This window comes from Pagrus pagrus, assembly GCF_965226575.1.
Source record: "Pagrus pagrus genome assembly, chromosome: 20".
NCBI classification, from domain to species: domain Eukaryota; kingdom Metazoa; phylum Chordata; class Actinopteri; order Spariformes; family Sparidae; genus Pagrus; species Pagrus pagrus.
In genome coordinates, this window is record NC_140207.1 from 15,327,988 (window position 1) to 15,351,975 (window position 23,988).

At 40.6% G+C, this 23,988-nt stretch overlaps 3 protein-coding genes across 3 annotated transcripts in view; 1 reads left to right on the plus strand and 2 right to left on the minus strand.

The window, feature by feature from the left end:
• Positions 1–12,575, plus strand: part of tpk1 (thiamin pyrophosphokinase 1) — a 69,735-nt gene extending 57,160 nt beyond the window's left edge. Inside the window, exon 9 of the mRNA XM_084341016.1 lies at positions 11,542–12,575. Coding sequence (XP_084197142.1) covers positions 11,542–11,687 — 146 coding nt within the window. The 3' untranslated portion in view covers positions 11,688–12,575. The remainder of the gene's footprint in view (positions 1–11,541) is intronic.
• Positions 12,576–13,823: 1,248 nt separating this feature from the next.
• sec61g (SEC61 translocon subunit gamma) lies at positions 13,824–14,724 on the minus strand (the record flags this gene model as incomplete). Its single annotated transcript, XM_084341017.1, has 3 exons — positions 14,608–14,724; positions 14,100–14,203; positions 13,824–13,930 (listed from the first exon to the last, which is right to left on the minus strand). The coding sequence occupies exons 2-3, from the start codon at positions 14,191–14,193 to the stop codon at positions 13,824–13,826; spliced, it is 201 nt and encodes a 66-aa protein (XP_084197143.1). The 5' UTR covers positions 14,194–14,203; positions 14,608–14,724.
• A 1,742-nt stretch (positions 14,725–16,466) lies between these two features.
• On the minus strand, positions 16,467–23,760 carry LOC311249878 (retinol dehydrogenase 12). Its single transcript, XM_084341240.1, has 7 exons — positions 23,606–23,760; positions 22,900–23,015; positions 20,620–20,775; positions 19,568–19,672; positions 18,049–18,258; positions 17,383–17,575; positions 16,467–17,290 (listed from the first exon to the last, which is right to left on the minus strand). Exons 1-7 carry the CDS (start codon positions 23,614–23,616, stop codon positions 17,188–17,190), a joined length of 894 nt encoding a protein of 297 aa, XP_084197366.1. The 5' UTR covers positions 23,617–23,760; the 3' UTR covers positions 16,467–17,187.
• Positions 23,761–23,988: the final 228 nt, after the last annotated feature.

Consider the following 23,988-nt stretch of genomic DNA (forward strand, 5'->3'; position numbering starts at 1 on the left):
AGCTCCAGTCCATACTGGATTTGTTCAGGTGCAGTATATTGAGTGTAGGTCATCCTTCTTCTGGCAGCACTCGGAACCCAATATATAATCACTTTCATTGCATTGCTGAAAAAGTGTGACAAAAAAGCAAAACAGACAGGTAAATTGGGTGCATAATCACAGTAGATACATGATCAAAATGGAGCAAAAATAGACTTGACGCAGAAACATCCACTTGTGTAACATAACACCGCAAGCTACGATATAAAGAGGCAATAACAGAATGCAAATACATTGATTGGCTCTTGTAGACTATAAATATTTCAGTCAAAAATTAGGTTTGATCTGAAAATTAACAGTGAATCTAGCTGTTTTGGCATCATATTTACATTATAAGTTATATAGTAGCTTTTTAGTGGCTTTGGCTCTTTTAGTAGATGTTCTTGAGCTTTTGATTATATCACTTGATCTTCTCCAGTAGATGGAGTTTGTTTAGTTGTCAATGCTAGATGAGAACTAAATCCGCTGTAAGCGTTGCCGTTTAAGCTAACCTCCTGTCCATTTTGTGGTTATCTATATGTGGTTTCTAATGTCAGAAGATGTTATATATCGTATCTGATCATGATCTTAAATTACATAAACCATCATAAAAGATTTTATCACTATGATCCACTCCTAAAACACACAATCTGACACAAGCAAACAGAATGTGCATCTAAGTTCAAGCCTAAGACAAACAGACACACACACATTTCCATCTGTAGATTCATGTACACATACATTTTTCTTTCCCTCTCACTTCTCCAGCCCAACCAAATACCACACTTACTACACACGTAATTGCACAGTGTGTAAAATGTCATCAGAATGGTAAAAGACCTTCAAATGACCCACCAGATGGGATTTCTATACTCATTCTCCCAGTGCTGCACAAAGACGCAAGGAGATGCATAACATTTCAAGGCGCCAGCGCCTGTGAACACACACATCCGCCCTTAAACTAGTGCAACATAAGACTTGCAGACACACACGTACAAATCCAACACAGGTGCAGAGTTTGATAAAAAACAAACACGTGAACACAGATGGATTTCGGCAGTGAAGTCTCTCAGAGAGCCGAAGCAATTGAGAAATCTTAATTAAAAGTAAACTTTGGGCAAGATTAGAAAGCTTGCCCTCACTGTTAATGAGAGCATGCTGTTTATGAAATGTAAGCCTTCACAAACACATCGGCATGCAAATGAGATCGTGTTTAAATCAGGACTTCACAACATGTTCCATATTCAAAGTTACACTCTGAACATGAGGATACAGATGCACAATATTTTGATGATTCAGACATGCAGTATGAGTGGCGTGTAGCCTTATTAGCCAGCACTCGTTGCCGGTCATGTATATGTTGTTAAATAAGACCTTAAAGCACCTTTCGTGCTTCATGGGCACGTTTCTGTAACTGGCCCTGATCTTTGACCTACGCGTGAAGGCAGCGATGAAAATTGGTCGTAGACAGCCTCCCCACTGGCCTCTTTGATTTAAGTGGAAAACATGCTTTGCAAATACATTACTAATACATACTCTATTGACTAAAGCAGCAGGGATTTTCCTTGTGTTGCGTTTTAAGTGAGGTTTTTTACTGTGATGTCTGGTTCAAACTCTCCAAGAACAAACAGCAGCCTCATTAGAAAAATACACAAGGCATTCAGATTTATTTTCTGTGGCTGTGAAACAGCGGGATAAAAAACATATTGATATAAATTCAGAAACAATAAATCCACGAATATGTAGATAGGACTGCCTTTAAAGTTTTGCCTTAGCTGCTGAGATAAAGCACCGCAGCTGAAGCCTTTAGTCGTGTGTGCAGCCTGAGATTTCAGTATTCAGGCTGCGTTCTAAATACTGGAAAGGATTGTTTTCAAAGGTGGGTAAAGAAATGTACTTTATCTTGTAGTCACACAAATAGATATGTCTGACAAACTTGGTTCAGTGAGGTCTCAGCCAGTGTCCCTGCCAGAGGCAGACATCTTCACTGTAAGATCTCTCCTTTTCCTTCTGTTTCTCGTGACGCAAACACGCACCCTGACCTTCTCCTTTTCTTTTCATATCTCGTTCCTTCTTTTGCTACCTGTGTTTTTCTGCCAATACCTCTCACCTTGTGTTTTTGTCTTGTTCTTTCAGGGATTCAGTCTAAAGAAATTAATCTATTCCCCTTTTATCTCTCTGTTGTGCTTTTTCTTTCATATCCCTTTCTACACATTCTACACGTTCTCTCTCACTCTCTCCCTCTGCTTCACCTTTCTACATAATGACGCTGCCACTCTCTGCCCTTCAAACCCGCCCTTCCCTCTCCTAACTCTTCTTTCTTCCTTCTCATTTCCTCCCTCTCTCCTTCGCTCCCACTCACCAAGGTCCTAGAGAGGGGAAATGAAAAGTGTATGTATTCTGTAGCAGTGCGGTGTGGCAGTGGGAGGGAAAACTGCTGTTTTATGGTTTTATTTATGGATCTGTAGATTTTTGACGCTGTGCACATCACACACGGGGGGCAGAGGGGGAATGAAGAGCAGCCTGATGTGAACGGCTGCTAGTACCCCCGGTGGAGCTGGACCAGCAAGGAGGCAGAGGAGGAGTGCACACATACACGGACATGAGTTTGGACCAAATATGCATTAGCTACAATATTACGTGTAGACAAACACACACACACAGGCATGCACATACACACACAGTAAACTCAAGTATTCATGACAGGATATTAATTTTCACAAACACATCAACCCTATCAATTTATCTACTCCTCTCCTCCATTTAGAAAAACACATGAACAATGAAATATCCTTGCAATCGCCCTCTAATATCAAAATGTATAATTTGCACTCCTGTCTGTTTGTCTCTCGACTGACTGATACCACGCTCCCAGTAGAGCCGGGTTTTCTTATCTGAAGGTCAACTTACGCTGGAACAGTGTTTGTCACCTCACACTCTTAGACAAACCCAGCGGTGCCATCATAAACATTTAATGGAAGCGGCTATCATTGCACAGCAGATGGTGCTAACAGTGCTGGTGCAAGGCTTGGCTCATGTCATGGCCAATAAATAGCCTTAAATATAAGGAGAGTGTCAGGTAGAGAAAATGAAGGACACTGCTGTATATTGAAATCACAGGCTGATTTAATATGCACAGTGCACGGTATCTGGAACAAAATAGCCATAGTTTTCAGCTCATTGATATACAAAATCTCATGTTATTATTTGCTGTAGTTCATTACCTCAACTCAAATTGGAAGTACTTCCAATACAACAATTTCGTGTTGTAGTTTTGCTTCTGAATGGTTCAACCAGTAAACTGTTGTCCCCTCCAAAAAAAGATGAAGTAGAAATCAGTAGCCTGGAAAGCTGATGAATCTGCAAGCTAATATTTTGTTCGCATTGGCAGATACATCTGGCCATCTTCCCATTCAGACAGATTTTACTCCATCCTGGTTTGTGACCAGCCAAACACAACCATTTATCTACAACGGGGTGTGTTTGATACGATGAATGGTAGGGGGGCGTCACTGGTCCACATTTGAAAAGTCATATGTCACAGATTTTGCTTCTCTGATTGGTTGTAATGTGCATCCAGAGCCCTTAAGTAGAGAGAGTCATATCCTTTCCCTCCAGTGGACCATTATTTCACAGCAATGGCAGATCGTGGAGCATCTCAATAGTTCCCAGAAGTTAAGCCACTAGTACTCGCAGAGTTTCAGCAGAAGAGCATTTATTCAATTATTGATTACTCATTTCCAAAAATCGCTGCTCTGTCTGTATAAATTCACATATCCAAATTGTCAACCAAAATTTACTGGAACTATCTGAGGTCTCCGTGAATCTCGTGATGATCAGCATTTTGAACCTCTGTAGTCTCTCTCTACTCAAGGGCTCTGGGTGCATCTAGTCGTCAGGTCCATGCAGGCTCACAAAACTCAGATCAAACTGTCAAACTAGGCAGTGCTGAACAAAGATGAATCAGGATCCTGTCACTGCATTGCCTATTCCTTGCTTAAAATGTTTTCAGAAACACATTTTAGTGTACTGTTCAGCTGTAATTTGAGTTTGTGACCAGGTCACCTTTTCTTACCTGCTCAGAAAGAGACCAAGCACTGCCCCAATTTCCAAGTGTCACTTAGCATTATGTCATACATTTCATTGCTCTGATTGATTGTATGTCTATCTAATAGCATTTTGCTCTGTGCCTGATAATGCCCCTAAGAAATCAAAAACTGAGAGGTTCCAGACTAAAACAATTTGGGGAATTAATGTTAAGCAAGTAATGAAGACTATCTTGTGTACTGTTAAAGTTAGATATAACTTGGCTGAGTAATAAAAATAGTACATTAACTGTAGTCTCGGCCATATCCATCTGCAAACCACAGATAATTGTGAGCTTATAATGAATTCATTTCAGGTTTATGAAAGATTAAGTGTATATTCCCCAAGATTGCTTGGTGGATTTAAGGTGAAACAGGCCTTTGATCAGACTATCTCAGATATTGTTCTCTTATTACTCTCCTGTGTTGCCTTAAACAAGCATAGATTCAGTACAGTCTGTTTATTTCAACGATCAGTTTCTTTCTGAGGGAGGCAATAGAACAGCCGAATTTGTGCAAAAGGCAGTCATACATTCACCTCATTTTAGTAATTGGACAGCTCAGTATTGAACAAACATGATTTATAGAAAATGATTTTCTCTCTCGAACTGTGAAGCGTGATGAAATTTGATAGCACACTGGTCTAAAGGAGTGGAGGATCCACCATCTGAATGAATGAGTTCAATTTGCCTCTCGATGACAAGTCGTGTTAAAAGGGGGACACGTGTTTGACACTGAACACATTCAGATGTAATGGGAAAAAGAAAATTATCTTTTCGCTCGTGTTGGACTACCTGGGATCACAGTGCATAGCTCAGTGTTATTTTAAAGGTGTGATCTGCGACATTTTCCTGTCAATTAACAATTGTCCTTCATTACAAATGATAAGTGAAATTAGAAAATTGACACCTGTACAGGAAAGCAATGTGAAACACATTTATAGATCAATATAACCTTTGCAAGAGAAATAAACTTATTTTCTCAACTAAATGGAAGCTTTAGATGGAGACCAGTTATCTTGACTGTGGCCCCATTTGTGATTACAGTGCACTAATACATCACAAACATAATTTGACACTAATGCTTCGGTGCTTAAAAAAGGCTTCCCGAAGCACCTTTAACATGTCATTCGAGAACCTATTTTTAAAAAAAAAAAAAAACATCAAGAGGCAAAAATAGAGCAGCCACTATCCTCTCTCCCTTTCGCAAATGCCCCCTAACACCCATAATTCCCCTCTCTACCTGTCCACTGCACTGTGAGTGTCTGCTAGTCTCTCCTCTCCTCGCCCACCCTCTCTCCTGGGTAATTTGTTGTGTAAATACGGTCTACTTACAGCTGACGGGCCCTTTCGGCTGTGGCGCTGGAAATGCAATTACAGGCAGCAAACATCTCCATTGTTATCACTGGAGGGTGCGACGCTCATTTCGGTCCCCTCTGCAACGGGGGCCGTTATTGATCGGTATCAGCTTTGAGGAGGGGATTACTAATGAAGCCATCTGAAAGCCTTTTGTGCTTGGTAAAGAGCTGTGTGTGTGTCTCTCCACAAGTTTATATGTGTGTGTCTGCAAGTGCGTGAGTATGTGTGTGCAAGTTTGTAAATGGATGTGTGAGCGAGGCAGACAGAGATAATGTGTCTTAGTAAATGTAGGTGCCACTATTCCCTCCTGTCGAGCATGACGCCTCCTAATGCTTCCTATTGTAGTGCTCTGCTGCCCCTGGTGGTGGTTTTCTTAATAACAGCAGCAATTACGTTTTAGCCATGAAAACATCCTCAATTTTGACAAGTTCCCTTCTTTATGACTGTGGTGTAATCACAGTGTGCTGAGGTAGAAGTCTTATGATACATTTAGCCTTGGCAGCCTGCTCCAGAACCTAATATTTGTGGCACACAGTTGAAATGATGCATTTAAAAAAGCTAGTAGCTATACGCTTTTTTCAATTATAGAATTACATTATTATAATTACTGAATATTTGGGATATTGAGTGTATTGTTACCACATTCCAAACCTTAAACCCCTTAATATCAACTGTTATCACATTTAGATGAAAATATTGCTAAATTCCGATTTGTGTACATGATTATTATATTAATCGATTAGTTGATGGAAAGAAAAGTAATCAGCAACTAATAATCATTTCAGTCAGTCATCATTAAAGATGTCCCTTTGGGCTCTGGGAAATTGTGATGGGTATTTTTCACAATTTTTTACATTGTCGGCCGCTTAATCGATGATAAGAAATCATCTGTGGTTGCAGCCCCAGTGTACAGACATCACCTTTTTTTCTGACTGGAGCCCGGTTGCTTCGAAGCAGTGGGGAGAGGACAGAGAAAAGCAGAAATTAAAAAATCTGTGCAACTTTGGCAGACATTTGCATATTAATGTAGGGCGGTATTGCTCATAAGAAGAAGCTGATTGAGAGAATTGGTTTTCATGTTCTTAAAAATTCACATTTTTAATGAGAATCCACACAAACATGTTTACTCTTACATTTGCCTTTGAGGACTTGTTGATCCTCCCAGAGAGAGCTGTGAAGTAGGGATGCACAAAATGATTTTTTTTTTTTCAACTGATTACAATTAATGCTGTGTCCCCTGGCTGATACTGATAAGTTAACTGATAATTTTGCATTTTTATGTTCGTGACCTGTAGTTTATTCACACCTGAGGGTATGAAAGGCTCAGATGTAGTGAGTGAAGATGGATGATTTAATATACCACATCTCTAATAAGATTTGTTGTGTTAAAACTGGTAGACTTTTTCCCTCCTGTTGGATACCTTGCAGAACACGTACTGCAAATTGCAATCATGTTTTCTTCTTCTGAAAGCGTAAAAATCAGTCCACACTGGCAACGACATGTTTGGCTCTCTACTGTATGACTCTACCCGGGTGCATACCGCCACCCACTGTATTGGAGTGTGTGCATGCTGCGCTTGTTAAGTCAATGAAAGCAATTTGGCTTCATATTAGTGGCTCTATTCATTGGCTTATACAATGCATTCCCCAGTATGGGGCCAATCATTTATCAAGCCGATGTACATTGTGCATACCTACTATAAACTTATACATGCCCACTCACACACAGCGCTACAAAATCTGCCTCGAGTTCCTTCTATTTTTCCAGCCTTTCAGTAACCCTTGTGGCGCCGCTGGTGTGAACCCGGCAGAAACACATTACCCTGCAGAGTGAAAACTTCAGGCCAGCACTTTAACACAGCCAGACATTATTCTCGTACACCCATAGCATAGTGACTGTGCTCACTCAATTATTAAGTACCCCAACTTCACATACAGCTTATTTTCTCCCTGTTCTGAGTCACGCTGGTCTAATACCATGCTTGTGTGGCAGTCTTTGATGCAGAAAAGGTTTTTATTTTTTGTCCGTGTTTGATGTGTGTGCAGGCGCCTGTGGACAAATGATTTGCTCCATTCTCTCCTGTCTTCTTTCCTTTGTGTTCATTTTTGCCTTTGTATGAAGTGATTGCCCCACAATTATTTTAGCATATTCATACAAACCTTATTTTTTAATGCCTTCCGTGTTTTGTCTCTTCTAAAAGATTTTGAAACAATGCAATTATCAGTTGTTGGTTTGGGTTAATAGCGTGCAATATACTGTGCGGTGTTTGAGGTGCAGTGTTTACTCAGACTGGTTGAATGATTAATTAGTCTCCCTATTCTTCACAGGAGAATAAAATCTGCACTACTTTTAGAATACCTCTCTACAGTGAAGCCGTGTTGCATTTTTAAGACCTTTGAGTCATTGGTCTGAGCGCAGAATATTGGATCTCATTTCATCAACATTTATATAGCCCACAAAAAAATGGACTAATCTATTTAACACTAATGATGCACCACATTTGCCTTGACAGCCAATCTTCTGAGATTGGAGGAAAATTGTCCATTCAAATGTGCCTGGACTTGCGGTTTAATGATTACTTTAAACTTTTGTTCAACCAGTGCATTGGAGATCTGATTCAAAGTGTGTATAAAGTAACTCTAATGTGTGAGGAAAAGAGCTGACCGATTGCTCTATGTGATGCAACGTGGATCAAAAATGTGTCAGGTGCTCCTGGAAAATGCAAAAAAATAAACGGGACCTCAAAACAAGAAGGCAGTGCAGGCCCTCTGGCAACCGCTACATCAACAAAATAATAATATTTTGTTTCATTATTTTCAATTTGTTTCACCTGTCATGTTATTATCTGGGTCATGTCATTGCATCCCATTGGCTGTTGCTAATACAGGGTGGGTCCACACCAGTGTCGGTGCCCTGAGGGGTGTACTACAAAGCAAGATTGGTGGGTTAGAGAGGTATGTTAAGCCTAAAGCCAGTTTTCAGTGTCGCGAAGGTGGCCCTCTTTCGACCTGGCTCGATCACCATGGTAACTGAAGATGCAGACATTACCTGGTCAGGACCAGGTTATGTTCAGAGGTTTTGCTTGAGAAGCACCATGCTTATTTTCAGCTGACGGAACACTTTATACATGCATACTTGTTGAGCTGTAACGTTACATTAATGCCACTGAATGAAGCCATGCAGCACTAAGGCTACTGTACTGTATGTATCACGTTACTATCAGTGCTGCAGAAAATCTAAGTATTGTTTTATTTCATTTGGGAGGTCGTTCTTGCTCTCACTGAACAGCTGAATGGGTTTGTAGTGTTCCCATTTATCCAGGCTGGCTATAAAAGAAGCCTTCTATAATATAGCAGAATATTAAAAGTATTCTTTTATCAATCACTGGCCTGTGACCTTTATTTGCATATGAATGTTTTCCTTCCCGATTTACTGAAATATGCTGGTAGGCTACATTACAGCTAATAGAACGCAGATTTAAAAAATGATTATAGTCCATTGGTATTCATCACAGATAATACTGAATCAATAAAGAAAATGTAACTTTGATTTGGCCGTAACTAAGTAAATACTGCATGTCCTTTATTAGATGACAGTGTCAGACCAGTGTAATTCTTGGGTATAATCTTTAAATATTCTGTATCAAGTTTATTGTTTAATGTGCCGCTGTCACATAGAAATAAACAGTAGGCATTAAGAGGACTCTGGGTGGTAAAATAAATACTTTTTGCAAATTTACACAATGAGTAATGTTCTGATAGCCTTCCTGCCTTATTTGCAGCAACAGTGTTACTTTTTTGTAATATTTTTAATCAGAAGTAGTCGTTTCCTTGCATTTTGTGCAGAAGGAAAGTCAAATGATGTACCAAACACAACTTTATGGGAACACGCACAGAGCCTGAAGAAGAAAGCCTGAGTTACCAAAGCAAGTTGATAACCACCGTCATGGTACCTGTTATCTCTGACTGAGGCTGTAGGTTTTGTCGAGCCAACTCACACAAAGAAAGCCTGGCTGTAGTGCAGGGCTCTGACAAAGACCTGGCGATCAAAACATGTTGGCTTTTTAATGACTTAGCCACTTTTATAAAGGTTGTTTTTTATATATTACTTTCTTCATTTGTGACATTTTCTTATATTTGAAGTGCCTGGATTACCTTTTTCTTCTTCTGTTTTGAAGTATTTTTATTATATCCTGAAAGAAGATGGTGCAAAACTAAAATCAGTGCATTTATTGTGGTAAATTGAAGACTTCTTCTGCTGTCCAATAACGTTGATTGTAGGGTTCACCTGTCCTATAATTGTTTAGTACAGTTGTTTAATTTTGTTACCTAACTAAATAACATGTCAAACTTAACTGCACTGCAACAACAGTCCGATTAACTTGATCAGTAACATGGTAGTAAGTGCATGCTCTTCTATCCATGTCGTCTGACTGTGTAAAATATTACAACCTCCCTTTCAAAGTCATCCATCCGGTCACATTATATTTAGAAGAGCAGATGGCAACGCTGTTCCAACAAATGAACGTAAAAGAGTTATTAATGGGGTGGAAATGATTGACAGGTAGAAGCAAAACCTCATCTAGCCCACCTGGTTACAGCTGCGGTTTGTGCCACTCAGAGCACTAATCCTCAAACTCACTTTCAAACACTGCTCATGGCCCACTGACACCAAGAACGCAAGCCAGATAATTAGCTCAAGATGGCTACAAAGGTCGAGTCAGTGCTCACAGCAGCCAGGGTTTAGTCAGTTGAGGTACAGAGACTACAAAGAAGATATAAAAAGGTGAAAACTTCCTGCAAAATGTTTGACCTGACCCGTAGGCTTAGAAGTCATTCAGAAATGTTTTAACTTTTGCTACAGATTTAAGGAAACTTAGTGACAAGATAATCGTGAATGAATAATAGAGAGCCCCAGGTGCAAATCTCCTGAGGTGAGTTTGCCCTTTTCACATTAGGCACGATCCAACAGCTCCACTCTCAGGGCGTTTGTCAGCTCAGCTTATTGAGAGCAAATGTTGCGTGAATAAATGTAACTGTTAATGGAAAAAGTGACACGCAAAGTCTTATTTCTGACATTTGGGCCTGAAGCACGGTCGTTGGTTTGATATTTTCCTTAAAGAGGCGGTCATTATTGTGCATGACTAAATTCAAACCTTCTTGAGTGTTACAGCCATTAATTTGTGAAGTTGCTTCAAGATTTATCTTCACCAGTTTCTACAGATATAAAGCCTGAACTTCCTGATAAATTGATTTGTGACCTGAGTCTCACCACTCGCACAGACTCCCACTGGTAGATTCTGATGCCCCATTCACTACAGATACTACTGAGCTTCCTCATTTGACCACTTGATGTCAGTATTGGCCAGGTGCCCTTTCAGGTCGAAATGGTTTGGTTCAATAAATCACTTGGGTGCTTTTAAATTTGTTCAACATAGTGCACAATTATGAGTGCAGACTAATAGGGCTTGATAGTAGAAATGTCCAGGGCAAATTACAATATCAGTTATCATACAGTTGATGGTTGAAATCTTGAATCTGGACTCATTTCCTCTCTTAAAAGGCTATCTCCTTGAAGAGTTAATTCCCCTTCACTCCCTGTTTGTTGTCATTCTAAACGATGCCAAACAAAAAGCCTCAGGTGACTCGTACACCTCAGTGGTCACCTTTCCTGTTAGTGGCAGCTGAAGGGTTCCCTTTGAGAGGATTTGTTAGCACTTCAGTAAACCTCAAAGTGGAGAGTACGCTCAGTGGCTTTAGCATAATAGCCTTTGTGAATGTGTGTGGTTTTTGGCTGCAACCTCTGTTTGGCCTGGAAGCAAAGTCACATGGACCGCCTCGCTTCATGTATTCAGGGGCACAAACTGATGCAGACTCTCTAACAAGCCCTCAACACACAGTTTCATTATTAATAGTCAAACAGCACAAAGTACGGCACTAGTCACGCTGGAAACTAATCATCTACTTGTACTCATTGAATAATTGAACCAGACTATTTAAAGTAGCCATTACATGTAGTATCACTCAGTAGGCCCTCATTACTGCTGCATTTAATTACATGTCTTGTCTCCTCTGTCCAGATAACCAGGTCCTGCAGTTTGGGAAGCTAGTGAGCACCTCCAACACCTATGAACCCGTTGCCCCCGGAGAACCAAGGAAGCCTGTAACCGTGACGACAGACCAACCTCTGCTCTGGACCATGGGGATACTTAATGATAAGGAATGACACAGAAGAAATCAGATGTCACTACTTTTGTACAGCTATGACAAGCTGGTTTTATTTTTTTAGATGATACATGGCCAAAAATCTCACCTAAGTGTTCTAAGAGTAATATAACGATGGAGACTTTGTGAATACGGCAGGAACATTTGAAAATTCACAACTGACCAAATCAAGTGATTACTGTTTTAAGTGTTTTTTGAGATGTTTTTCTTAGTGACCATCCTTGCCAAGAATATTTTTTTATCGGCTGTATTTTTAACACTTGCTCATTTTTGGATGTGCTTGCTCGCTGTACAGGGTTAAATTCAAAGTGAACTACATAGAACTTAATGTCCTTTTCTGTATATGCACCTTATATGCCTAGAATCCAAGCCTTACTCCAAACCAATAACTGGTTGCTTTTTACATATGAACTTAAATGAGAGCTTGTTGCAGAGAATTACAGACTAGACACATCCACCATTCAACATACCTGCTGTACATATTCCTGTTAGTGTGTGCAGTAAGCTGCTTTACATCACAGCCTACAGTATGTGCGTTTGACATCAGTGCACCTGTTCCACTGCCCTCCTGTAGCCGCCATATTAACTTCTACAGTAAGTTCTATGAAGTTGGGTGTTATGTGCCTCTTGATACTTGAGTTCAATACAGTACTCCTGAGCCATTTACATGCTGTAGTGATAGCAAGGCTGTGTGAATAGACAGGACAAATCAATCTGCAGGTTTCCATTTGTTTTATTTACACAGAAATAGAAATGTTGTGCACAGAATGTAAAAATGTCATCCCTTCAGTCCCCCAATCACACCAGCCCAATCACGCTTGTCGTCTTGCCCATCTCCTGTCCCCGGATGTTGTAATTTGTTTTTTTGCTTGGCAATGATTTAACCACCCCTAGAAGAAAAACAAAAAAGGCAGTGTTAGTGAGTGGAAAAGTCCAAATGGTACATTCGAAACAGAAATATCAATACGTGTGATGACCAAGCAAACAAATGAATCACTGCTTTAGGAAATCAACTCGGCCCCCTCCCCCCCAAAAAATACAATGATTGTGTACATCAGTTGCAAAGTTTTTCCAATTTTCTTTCAAAAACAGACAATCCAACTTCTGCACTTTGGAATACTGTAAATTCTGGCTATAATGAAAATGGCATTTGAATGTAACATCCTACTGTGCACAAAAATAAACCATGAGTGCTACCAGTTTTCTCCCCTCATCTTATGTGTAATGATAAAACATGACATGAATGATAATTACTATAATCATTGTATTAACGCCTATTAAGAAATGTGGTAAAGGTAAATAACATTTGGTCCTTAAAGCTATGGTACCATTTATGAAGTAAAATTAATAATCAGTCCCTCATCAGGGATTTTTTAGAACGGTTAATGTTTCTCATGTTAATTACAAGCCGATTAGAAGAGTTTGGTCATTATTAAATGTCTGTGCTTTCTGGTAATTTTCACTACTAAGTGGTCAACAAGTGACTGCTTGACACCTAATGCTGGGTGAGAGTTTTAACATTTTGGTCGGCAAAACATTAATGCAGGGGTTTAAATAACAACACATAATTGAAGGCTCAATAAAAACTGCCATTTTGGGATCAAGGTTTTTGGGAAGCTATTTATAAAACAATTAATACAAACAAAACAATTAAGGTACTCAATCACGGGATCTAAATGATAAGAGTCTCTTCCAGCTCTGGTAAAGTGGTATTTAAAAATTAAAGTTTCCTTTTTAGACCAGTGCTAGACTACACTTACATCAGAATACAAAGAATGGGATTTTGTTTTATATCAAGAGTAAATTACTGATTATTTGACTTATCAAGCAGTGAGAAGATAGAGACAATAGATCAGTTGATCAGGAAAAAGAAGTAGGTGATAAACTCTCTCTGAGGAGTCATCACTGATATCAGTGAGACAGGGGAGAAAGGGTTTAGACAGTACTTTCCTGGGGGAAACATCTAATCAAGACAACCCCCTTCTCTTGGGCCACTTATTCACTGATCCTTTTAAATATTGAGCCATTACTACTTGACTACATTTCGGTATTATTAACTGTAAAATGATTTGAAATACCAATCAGACCAATTGCATGATACAGTTTACCATGCATACAAGTCATATGTGGCCACTACTTACACAATGATGTTGTTGATGGGGATGTGGATGAGTTTGACGAAGAAACCGATGAAACCCATGATGGCAAACCCGATCGCTGTGGCCATGGCAATCTTCTGGAATTCTGTAAGAAGGCAAACACGAGTGTAAAAACACAAAAATCTAATGATCGTATTAAAGAAAATCGCAAATTTCAGGCCTCTGCGAAATGGGTTTAGCTGGACTGAGAAGGTCAGTCGCAGCTACGAGCACAACACAGACTGGGCCAAATTGAAGTTACAGTGTGAACCTACCTTTTCTGTCGGGTTTTGTGCACCTCTTTACGAGCCTTATGGAGTCTTTGACGAACTGCCGGCTGGGCTCAACAAACTGCATTACCTGATCCATGGTGCTTAGGCTGCGGACGGAATCAAAAACATCATCAGTGGTGAAGCTTGGACTGCCTCAGTGCTGACGTTGACTTCAGCAGCCTGAGCCTTTCACGACTCCCACAGCTATAACATCGTTAATATACTTGACTTATTCTATGTTTACATCAAATATCATGTTGTGTTATTAAAGACGAGTGTCACTGTCAATATAAACCTTGTTTTGAAGTCATTTGTGTTGGTAAACTCATCCTTGCTAGCTAGCTAGCTAACGCTATCCTCAGAAAAGCTGGGAAGTCGATGAAACCTTAGGTTAGCTAAAATAATAGACTGAATAAAACACATAAAAGTCCAAAAAGCCTTACACCAGTTAATGGGTTATACATATGTAACATAAATACAGTAATGTTTAATATAATAGCGTGTGTCTTACCTGGTTCTGTCGTGTCAGACGAGAGGACAGTCGGAGGAGTGAGTGAGGGCCACGTAGCTTTCAGGCAGCTTGTTAGTGAAGAAGAGCTGACGTAGACTTTAGACGCGCATGCGCATGATGTTCTTTCTATTTTTTTATTTGAGTTTGAATTATTGCCCACACCGCCACCTACAGGTGAGGAGGTTAAACAGATTAACCCCATTTAACTCGCTTCCTTAATTATATCTGGCTTTATTTCGACTTCTTTAGTTAAACTGCATAATGTGAAATCACTCAAAACCTGAATTATTTTTAACACTAAAAAGATTACTGACTTTTTACCTCTGTTTAATTCTCCCACATATTATTATATTTCTACTGAAGGCAAACACTATCCTATTTACTGTGACTTTCTCAGTGTAATCTTGCAGTGTAGTTTAATAATCAAGATTATACTATGTAGTTTAATCCTACCTACAACTTGCAATAAGGGAGTGCCCTACATACCCCATGTTTAAAACGAATCTCAAACTATGGCTTAAAGATAACCAGAGCTGTGACCACTTTTAAATAGACATATTGATTAATGTCTTTTTTTCATCTTGTAATGTTACTATTTCTGTTGCCTCCTGAAGGACTATGGATGTAAATAAGCATTCTTGCTTAATCCAGCATGTTAACATTGTGTATTTTTTATACTGATGTTCATTACCTTGCTCTGTCTCTATCAAATAATTAAATACAGAAAATACAATATAAACAAAATAAATCATTTGGTACTTTGTTTCCTCTTCTTGTTCTTAGAAATGAATACATTACTAGGACGAAGACATACTTTAATGATCCCTTTTCAGGGAAATTCTGTTTTTTCCCCCCCTGTTGTTATTTCTTTTACATACACAGGTACACAAACTGAACCTATACACATGCATTAATCAAGAGGTGTTAAAGCAAGGGGTTTGGTGAGAGCGACAAGGCAGTTGCTACCCTAGTTAGTTAAGAACCGGCCAACCTCTGGTCCCCAAGCCAAGTGCCTATGGACTGAGCTACTGCAAACCAAACAGCTCATTCTACTGTTTATTTGTGTCATAGCGGGGCAACTGTGGTATCAGTGGTGATATAGGGGATGACAATTCAAAAGTAAAAGTAAAAAAGTATTCCCTTTTTTGTATTTGGTAAAAAAATATATAATTAAAAAAATGAAAATCCAGACTCACTCTTTTCTAATAACATACAGTATAATGTAATTCAATGTAGTGAAGCAAGGAGGAATATTTTATTGTCAGGTTATCAGAATAAAGAACAGTTTCCAGTACATATCTGGAAACAGGACAGCTGACTGCTGGGATATTATTTGGTGAGTGTGTATAATAATACAATGCTTTGAGGGAACACTGGTCCCGGACTCCTCGTAGCCACTCCTCTTACTCATGCCACATTCCTTTAGTCTTAAATGCTCCCTCATGTGATTTAGATTTAGTTTCTAAATAGAATCCTGGCATTTTCTCTTGATCTTTGTTCTCTATTATGCTGCTTCTGTGGTGCCACTGCCACACTTACACTAATACTCAACTCTAGTAACTGTGCGGCGCTGCACTATTTTCTACTCACCATTTTTCATTCATTATTGGGACCATAGAGAAAGTCACATTGAAATTCACTCATGTTTGGGTGGCACTGGGTAAGACTTTAAGACCCTAAATCCAGTCAGTTATTACACTAAACTTACTTAATCTCTTTTAACTCCCAAAAAATCAACCCAGTGTCACGTTACTGCGTCTGAAACGTCAACTTGGAAAATAGTTAGATGTAGTGAATCCACTCCGAATGAATACACAGTAGCTTTTATGTAAAAGTCACAAACAAGCAGCACTTTGCACTATGTTTTCCAGTCCAACAGGTTTAATTTTTACATTATGTACATTTTGTCACATTAACAGAATCCCACTTCAAAAACATTGCTAAAGCCTTAGCATGCTGACACATTGTAACCATGCTGTGATTACATTCCTAATGTAGGTTAAATACAAAAACAGGATGTCGTCTGAAACTGAAGTTTGCATGACAGAAGGCTGTACAATGAAACAGTTCAACGATACAACAAAAGTAGACCAGTGGCTCATGTTGTACTGTTCAATAAATGTACACTGTGATACTTTAAGTGCTGCCAAAAGCAGACAGGACCTCATTATAATGCTTTAACTGTCAACCACAATGCTGCGTGTGCCCTGAAGTACAGTAATTCGTTCAAATGTCACAGTCATGAGGGGTGTTGGGAGGCTGTTACAAGATAACAAGATAGAACAGCATCTGAACACAAGATACAAAACTGACTAAAATGCCCACATCAGTTAGCAAAAATACAGTTTAAAAGACAGTTTCTCTTTAACACAATCTCTTGTTAAATCTTTTAAAATACAATCTCACTAAAATGCAGTGTTCGATTAGATAATTCATAAAATGAACCAGCTCTTGGTTGTGATCAGGCGACATTTGGACTACACTGTATTTTGATTAATAAAATACATCTTTTTTCACAACAGTAACAGCAACATCAATGCCTCTATAAATCCTTTCGCTGCGCAGGTTATTTGTCGCTCTTCACTGCCAGGTGATGCCGAGCAAGTTGCAGCTGATCTCCCACAGTTTTTGGGCCGAGTCGTCGTCAGAAGCAGCCCTTGAGCACCTTGTAGCGGCGCAGTCGCTAAAGCACACACGAGGACAGAGAAGAGCCATTACACACTGTGCTGAGAATAAAAATAGTTAACCTCCAAACTCCAACCAGTTGTTGATTACCTGAAGTAGCCTCCACTCTGGCTATCCAGCTGTGGCTCCACAGCACAGTAGATGGTGGTCTGTGCTCCCTCCACTGTTGTCTTGGTGAAAATCCTAAAGATCTTCACAGCCACCTGGATACACTGGTGCTGGTGCCTCCACAGGTCAGACTGCACCACCCCCGGGTGCAGAGAGAAGACGCTCACCCCTGTGCCTGCAAAACATATTCAGTCAAACATACATATTGATGTATGACTTTATATACAATTAGACATATGTCTGTGCTTCTTCTTCAAACAGTAGCTGCATGAGTGACTGAGAAAAGGGAAATTAAAAAAAATGTTTTCATTTTGTTTTCAATCATTTTGTTCTTTCCCTTCAATTCTTCTGGTTGTTTCTGAGTTAAATGGATGGACAGGGTTTTGATAGCTTTTCTCCAGATACAGGCCATCAACCCTTAGACTGTAGGGTTGTCTATTAAAGTAATTTCCTTCAGTTCTTGGCCATTAAGCAGAGGAACAAAAAGAACAATGGACTGAGACTACAAAATGGCAAACTTCCAGTGAAAATCTAATTTGTAAGTAATTGCCGTGCTTCTTCAGAGGGAGAAAAGACAATTAAATAATGACCAACACTGACGCAAGCAAGTGTGGACTTGAAAACATGTCCATCACCATCTCACCTCACCTTGTAACCGTTTGGCAAGCGAGCGTGCAAAGAGGACATTAGCTAGTTTGCTCTGTCCATAGGCCTTCATGGGGTCGTAACTCCTCTCACTGTTGATGTCATCCAGTCGAAGCCCGGTCCAGGTGTGCGCCACCGATGCCACGACGACGATACGGGCAGGGGCTGAACGTTTGATGAGGTCAAGCAGCAGGTAAGTTAACAGGAAGTGACCTGGGGAAAGTTATGGGACACACTTTGTCAGTGTCATTACCTCACTGTGATGGATTTCAACACCTCAAGGTGCTCTCTCACAACAAGGTCTGTGGATTATCTTGAGTAACCCGGTCAGGTTTTCTGTAGAGACACTGTGGTTGAGCTTTTAAAATGTATTTTTTGAGTGTTTTATTATTGTCGAGAGAATGCAGACATCTCCCTGGCTGATATCTCCAAAGCTTGAAAACTCACACCAAATCAATCTAGATAGCATTCAAGTTATGAGGGAAAATATGTATTTTTGATTTTGGGGTGAACGGTCCCTTTAAAACCTTTTTACTGAATGTAGTAGAATATAAATTCTCCGTGCGATGAAGCGGAGGAGAAATACGTTGGTGCATCTAATGAAGGGGGTGAAGTGTCTCTTTGTAATTCATACTTTCATAGCTAAATGCTAATTCTGTTGTCGTCTAATCCAATCAAATTTAAGGATATGAGTGTGACAGCTATACTGACTGCCAAAACACAATGTGGACAAACAACTCATAAAACACCCAATATAAGCTACTTTTCACAAAAGACTATACAGAGAGCATTGTGACAGTTGGAGCTGCTGCAAAGGCAACTCTGTGAGACATCACCGTGACACGATGCTATCTGTGCTGTTGTTTGAGTATCTTCGCTTTCCTCACTATTGTTCTCTATTTCCTGCTTTACTGTTGACCTAACCCGAGTTTATCGCTATTTAAAGTACATACATACATGTAAAGGATGTTTTTGCAAATGTGGAGGTGTGTATTCATGTATGTGTGCATGCACGCATACAGGATTCACATGCGATTCACACGTGCGTGTGCGTGGGCAACCGACTTCGAGCACAGAATGTTCTTCTCTCTGTCAGCCTGTGGCAAAAATACCACGGAGGAATAGATAATTTGGAAGGAAGCCGTTGTCCAACACAGGGAAATCACTGACAGTAACTGTGGCTCATCTTAGTTGTACATGTGCTGTACACTTGTGACACCACCTAATGTGGAAAAAAACACATTTTTACATTATTAGTAGGAAAATCCTTCTTATCAATATGCAATTGTGTTATTAAATCACACAAATATATGAGTGCCATCTGTTTGTGTCACATCAATTACCAAGACGAGGCAGTCCAAAAAAACACTTTGAAGTCCCTCTATTATTTATCTCACCGACAAACATCACAGCCAACTAAGCCACTTCACTGCTTTTTATGACTGCCTGTCAGATTCTTGAAAAATGTGCACGAACATGAAACATCAAATCAAGGTAGACTACGACTCCCAGTATGACTCACCCAAATGATTGACTCCCAGCTGCATTTCAAAGCCGTCAACAGTCTTCGAGTAGGGACACATCATGATGCCGGCATTGTTTATGAGGATATTCACTTGCTTCTCCTCTGAAAAGAACATCCCACGCAAACACGAAAAGATAAAGGAGTGTTAATAATTAAAAAAGAAAATTTTGATTTGTGTCTGCAGTGTTTAGCTCAGAGACGTGGACAGGAAGTGCCAAGGATTGAACACCCAACTGTACGACTAATGGAAAACCCACACTGCCTCCTGACCAAAACTTCCCCATTAAGGTAACTATCACTGTTTCAGGAACATATTGAAAGGGAGTTTGTGTACAATAGGTGAAGACATACACTGATCAGCCACAACATTAAAAGGACTAATAGGTGAGGTAAATAGCATTGATCATCTTGTAACACTACAATGTGCTGCTGGGAAACCTTGGGTCCTGGCATTGAAATGCAGCTTGACACGCACCACCCACCCAAACACCGTTGCAGACCAAGCATACCACCAATTGCAATGGCAATCACAGCAAAGCAATGCACCCTGCCACACTTCAAAAACCCTGGCCTCCAAATTCCTCAGATCCCAATCCGATCGAGCATCCGTGGGACGTGTCAAAACAAGTCTGATCGATGAAGGCCTCAACGTGGATCGGACTTGGCTCTGACCCGTCGAGGCATGGACCAAGGGACTCTGGGGGTGTCATGTGGTGTCTGGCAGCACGGCATGTGCAGCAAGACTTTAATTCCTGTGGGTTGGAAGGTAGGGATTTGATCTTGCACATCCCACGGATGGTTGATTGGATTGGGATCCAGGGAGTTTGGAGGCCCGAGTGCCCCCTAGACCTCTTTGTCACAAATCTCAGTGTCATTCCTGAGCAGTTTTTGCATTGTGTTGTGGCAGGGCACATTGTACTGCTGGGAGGGTGGACTTAAGGCTTTGCAGCAGAACATTGCATTCTAACGAAATGATCAATGTTAACCACCTCACCTGTTAGTCCTTTTGTGGTTGTGGCTGATAGGTTGTATACAGTGATGTGTTCTACCTTTGTTGATGAGTTCGGCAAACGCTCTAATGGACTTGGTGTCAGATAGATCCAGTTTCCTGATGACCAGGTTCTCATTTCCTGTGTCTTCCAAAATTTCCGTCCGTGCCTCCTCTGCCCTCTCCAAGTCCCTGCACGCCATCACGATGCGTGCTCCTGAAAAACAAGGGCCGAAGAATCGTGATTATGTCATATTTCCCCCCGTTTCACACTAATCTTTCTCCTACAGTCTCAAGACACACAGCTCAGGTGAAGTTTGTTTATGTGTGCTCGCTAAAGTAGGAATAAGCGAGTATAGAGAATGCAATGATGGACGGGCACTGTGAACTCCCTCTTATTTTAGCGGAGGCTTTAAAGTAAATCTTATGCACTTCATAAAAAATTCACAGGACAAAGATAACAAACAGCCATTATAGAGAATTATACATCAAGGAACATACTGTACACACAGAAGGTTTGAATCCTTCAAAGTTTCCAAATTCAAAGCAACAAAAGTTTTGCTCGTTTGCAGACGTACAAAGCCACCTACGTCAATTAAGACGGAAGTGCCGAAGTGTCTGTGTGCTTTTGATCCTTCTCTAATGTTCTCTAAAGTCTCGTTCCCCATCTCATTTAGCCAACCGCTGCACTCACATGAACACAAGACCCTCTCAACTGTGTCATTCTCATTCGCCTCTGACGCAAACCACCATGCATTCCCCTTAATGAGCCCGGAAAAGGGGCTTTGAGGACACGTACATACGCACACTCTCTCTCTCACACACCCATGGACATGTACGCAAACGTGCACGCGTGCCCATACAAACAACAAATAGGCAGACGACTCCCCCCACCACACACACGCACACACACACACACGCACCGCTGTGCCCAGCAATTATGAAAGAGGAGAGCCATTAATCAGTTGGAGCGTAGCGTCTGCATCCCCTCACAGTGTCTTTGTTTCTCCCCTGCTGTTCCCATGTGGGAAAACCCAATTGTTCTCTTGTTTCCCTAGAAGCTCACTCACTTAAATAAAATGGCAAACAAACAGTGCAAATGGAAGGTTACACTGAGTCAAGTTAAAGATCATCCAGCAGATGACTAGACAGTGTTGTGCATCCATAAATAATGTCGGTATACATATAAGGGAAAAAGTAATGACTTAAGCAGAGTCTGATCACTTTCTGTATATTCAGACTCCCCTATTACAATTTTTCAAACACGCTTTTGTCTCTTGACATGGATGAGTGACATTTCACTTTGTCAGCATGGGAAACGCTCCTACAAGTGAATGTTATAACCGAATGATTAAAAAGGTCGAGATTCAGTTTGGTTTTCCCGATACAAAGCCCCAAGGAACCAGCTTCTGTTATGAATCCTTCCAAATCTAATCAGGTTGTCATCATGTTATTACATAATCCCATTTACTGAAAGGTGATACAGTAATCTGACAGTGAATTCTCCGGAAGCGAGGAACACAGTATTATTGTGGCCACCTGGCAGCGATAATTCTTCTTGTGCTGCCTTTTTTTCCATTCTTCTGTATTCATATTTATTTTATTACAAAAACAAAAAATCTGTTGGAGAAAAATAAGATTCTTGGATCGCCCTTCGATTATGAAGGCACATTTTTTGACGTGTGACAGGCACTTTTTCAAAAAAGCGGAGGTAGATGCCATGCTGGGCATTTCAGGCGCAGACGAATGAACAAACTGAATCACATATGCAGGACCAGTTTTCATGTTACTCACTCTCACTGTGTGTGTGTGTGTGTGTGTGTGTGTGTGTGTGTGTGTTGTCTCTGTGTGTGTGCACTGCTGGGTGCACCCTCCCATCTCTCTTTGTTGCCTGTCTGGCTCTGGAGGGGAGCAGACCCTCACAATGCTCCCTCTGTCCCCCTGATGCCGAGCCTGTCTTCCATCACTGCCACTTATCTCTCACTTGGACGGCTCGAAAGTGTGAAGCAAGATGCTCTTATGGTCAACATAGCCTCATATCTCTCTTTTCCATCAGCCGTTTGTCTTGGTTTTGGATGTTAAGAGGTTTTTAGCTCTACAAGCACACTGAAAAGCAAAACAAGTAGGATTAAACCTGATTCTAATTCTGAGGCCACATTTAAAGATCACTATTAATACCCACTCATTAGAGGTACTTAACTCCGGGGGAATGTGTAGAGTTTAGAAGTGAGTGAAAATGAAAGAAAGAAAGAAAGTGAGAACACTGGTCAGAGACACGTCGATGTGGCTGAGACAGAAATAGACACAGAGGCGAGAGGAGACAGACGAGCCTGAGCGGTACCTCTTCTTGCCAGGTCCCTGGCCGTTTCTTTTCCAATACCGGTGTTGGCTCCGGTGATGATGACCGTTTTCCCATCCAACCTCTCCTCACATGACCAGCGGTTACAGCACACGCTCCTGAACAACACACACACACCGCAATTAAAGCATCAATAACAGGAGAGAGAAAATCATGAATAGTGCAGTATTTCCAATCACCACTGCTTTCACTGGCAGGAACATATTTAGTCTATTTATACACATGAAGTCAGGAACGTTGTGAGCCTTTGAGGAATTTACCACAAAAGTGAAGAAATTTGGAAAAATGGATCATCAATTTTATAAACATATTGAAGACATATCTGTTACCTTTCAGGACACATCAGTGATGGTTGTATCCTGTGCATATAATAGGTTACCTGTATTTATATTCCCTATTGAACTCACTATAACATTCACAGCAGCTTAATCCAACTGTTCTTCCATTCACTCCACTTAACTAAAAATCTACAAGGAAAGAGAAACGGTCTGAATCGACACAGATCACACATTTTTTACACAGATTTGCTGCCAAATCTGGGGGGGCTTGCTGTGATCACCCCCCTAAACATTTCCAACATTCCTTGTTATTAACAGAGCCAGCAGCCTAACCTTTGCCGTTTTCCCACCGCTTGTGTGTGTGCGTGTGTGTGTGTGTGTGTGTGTGTGTGTGTGTTTTCATGCCTTACCTGCAGGACATTCTCCCCCCCAAGACTCAGATATCTCCACCTCAGGAAACACAGTGAGCACACACTTTAGCAAGCAGTGAATTCACCTCCTTCGATCCTGCCAACAGTTAGTTCATCAGTGGATTTCGTGCTTGTCATGTCTTCCCCACCCCGCCGCGTTTGTCATCACAATATCCCGGCTGGGCCAATCAGGAGCGAGCTGACGCATAATTGATTCACAAGTTCCCAGAGTGTCTGAGGGCTGCTCCCCTGCTGCCTCCTGCTGTCGGGGACACTCAAGTGGGAGGTAAGAAATGCAAAGCATGATATGAAACAGTACACATGAAGTGAACGGTTTAATTAGCCTGCTTGCGAGAGGAGTAGCAGATTATTACCAGCATCGG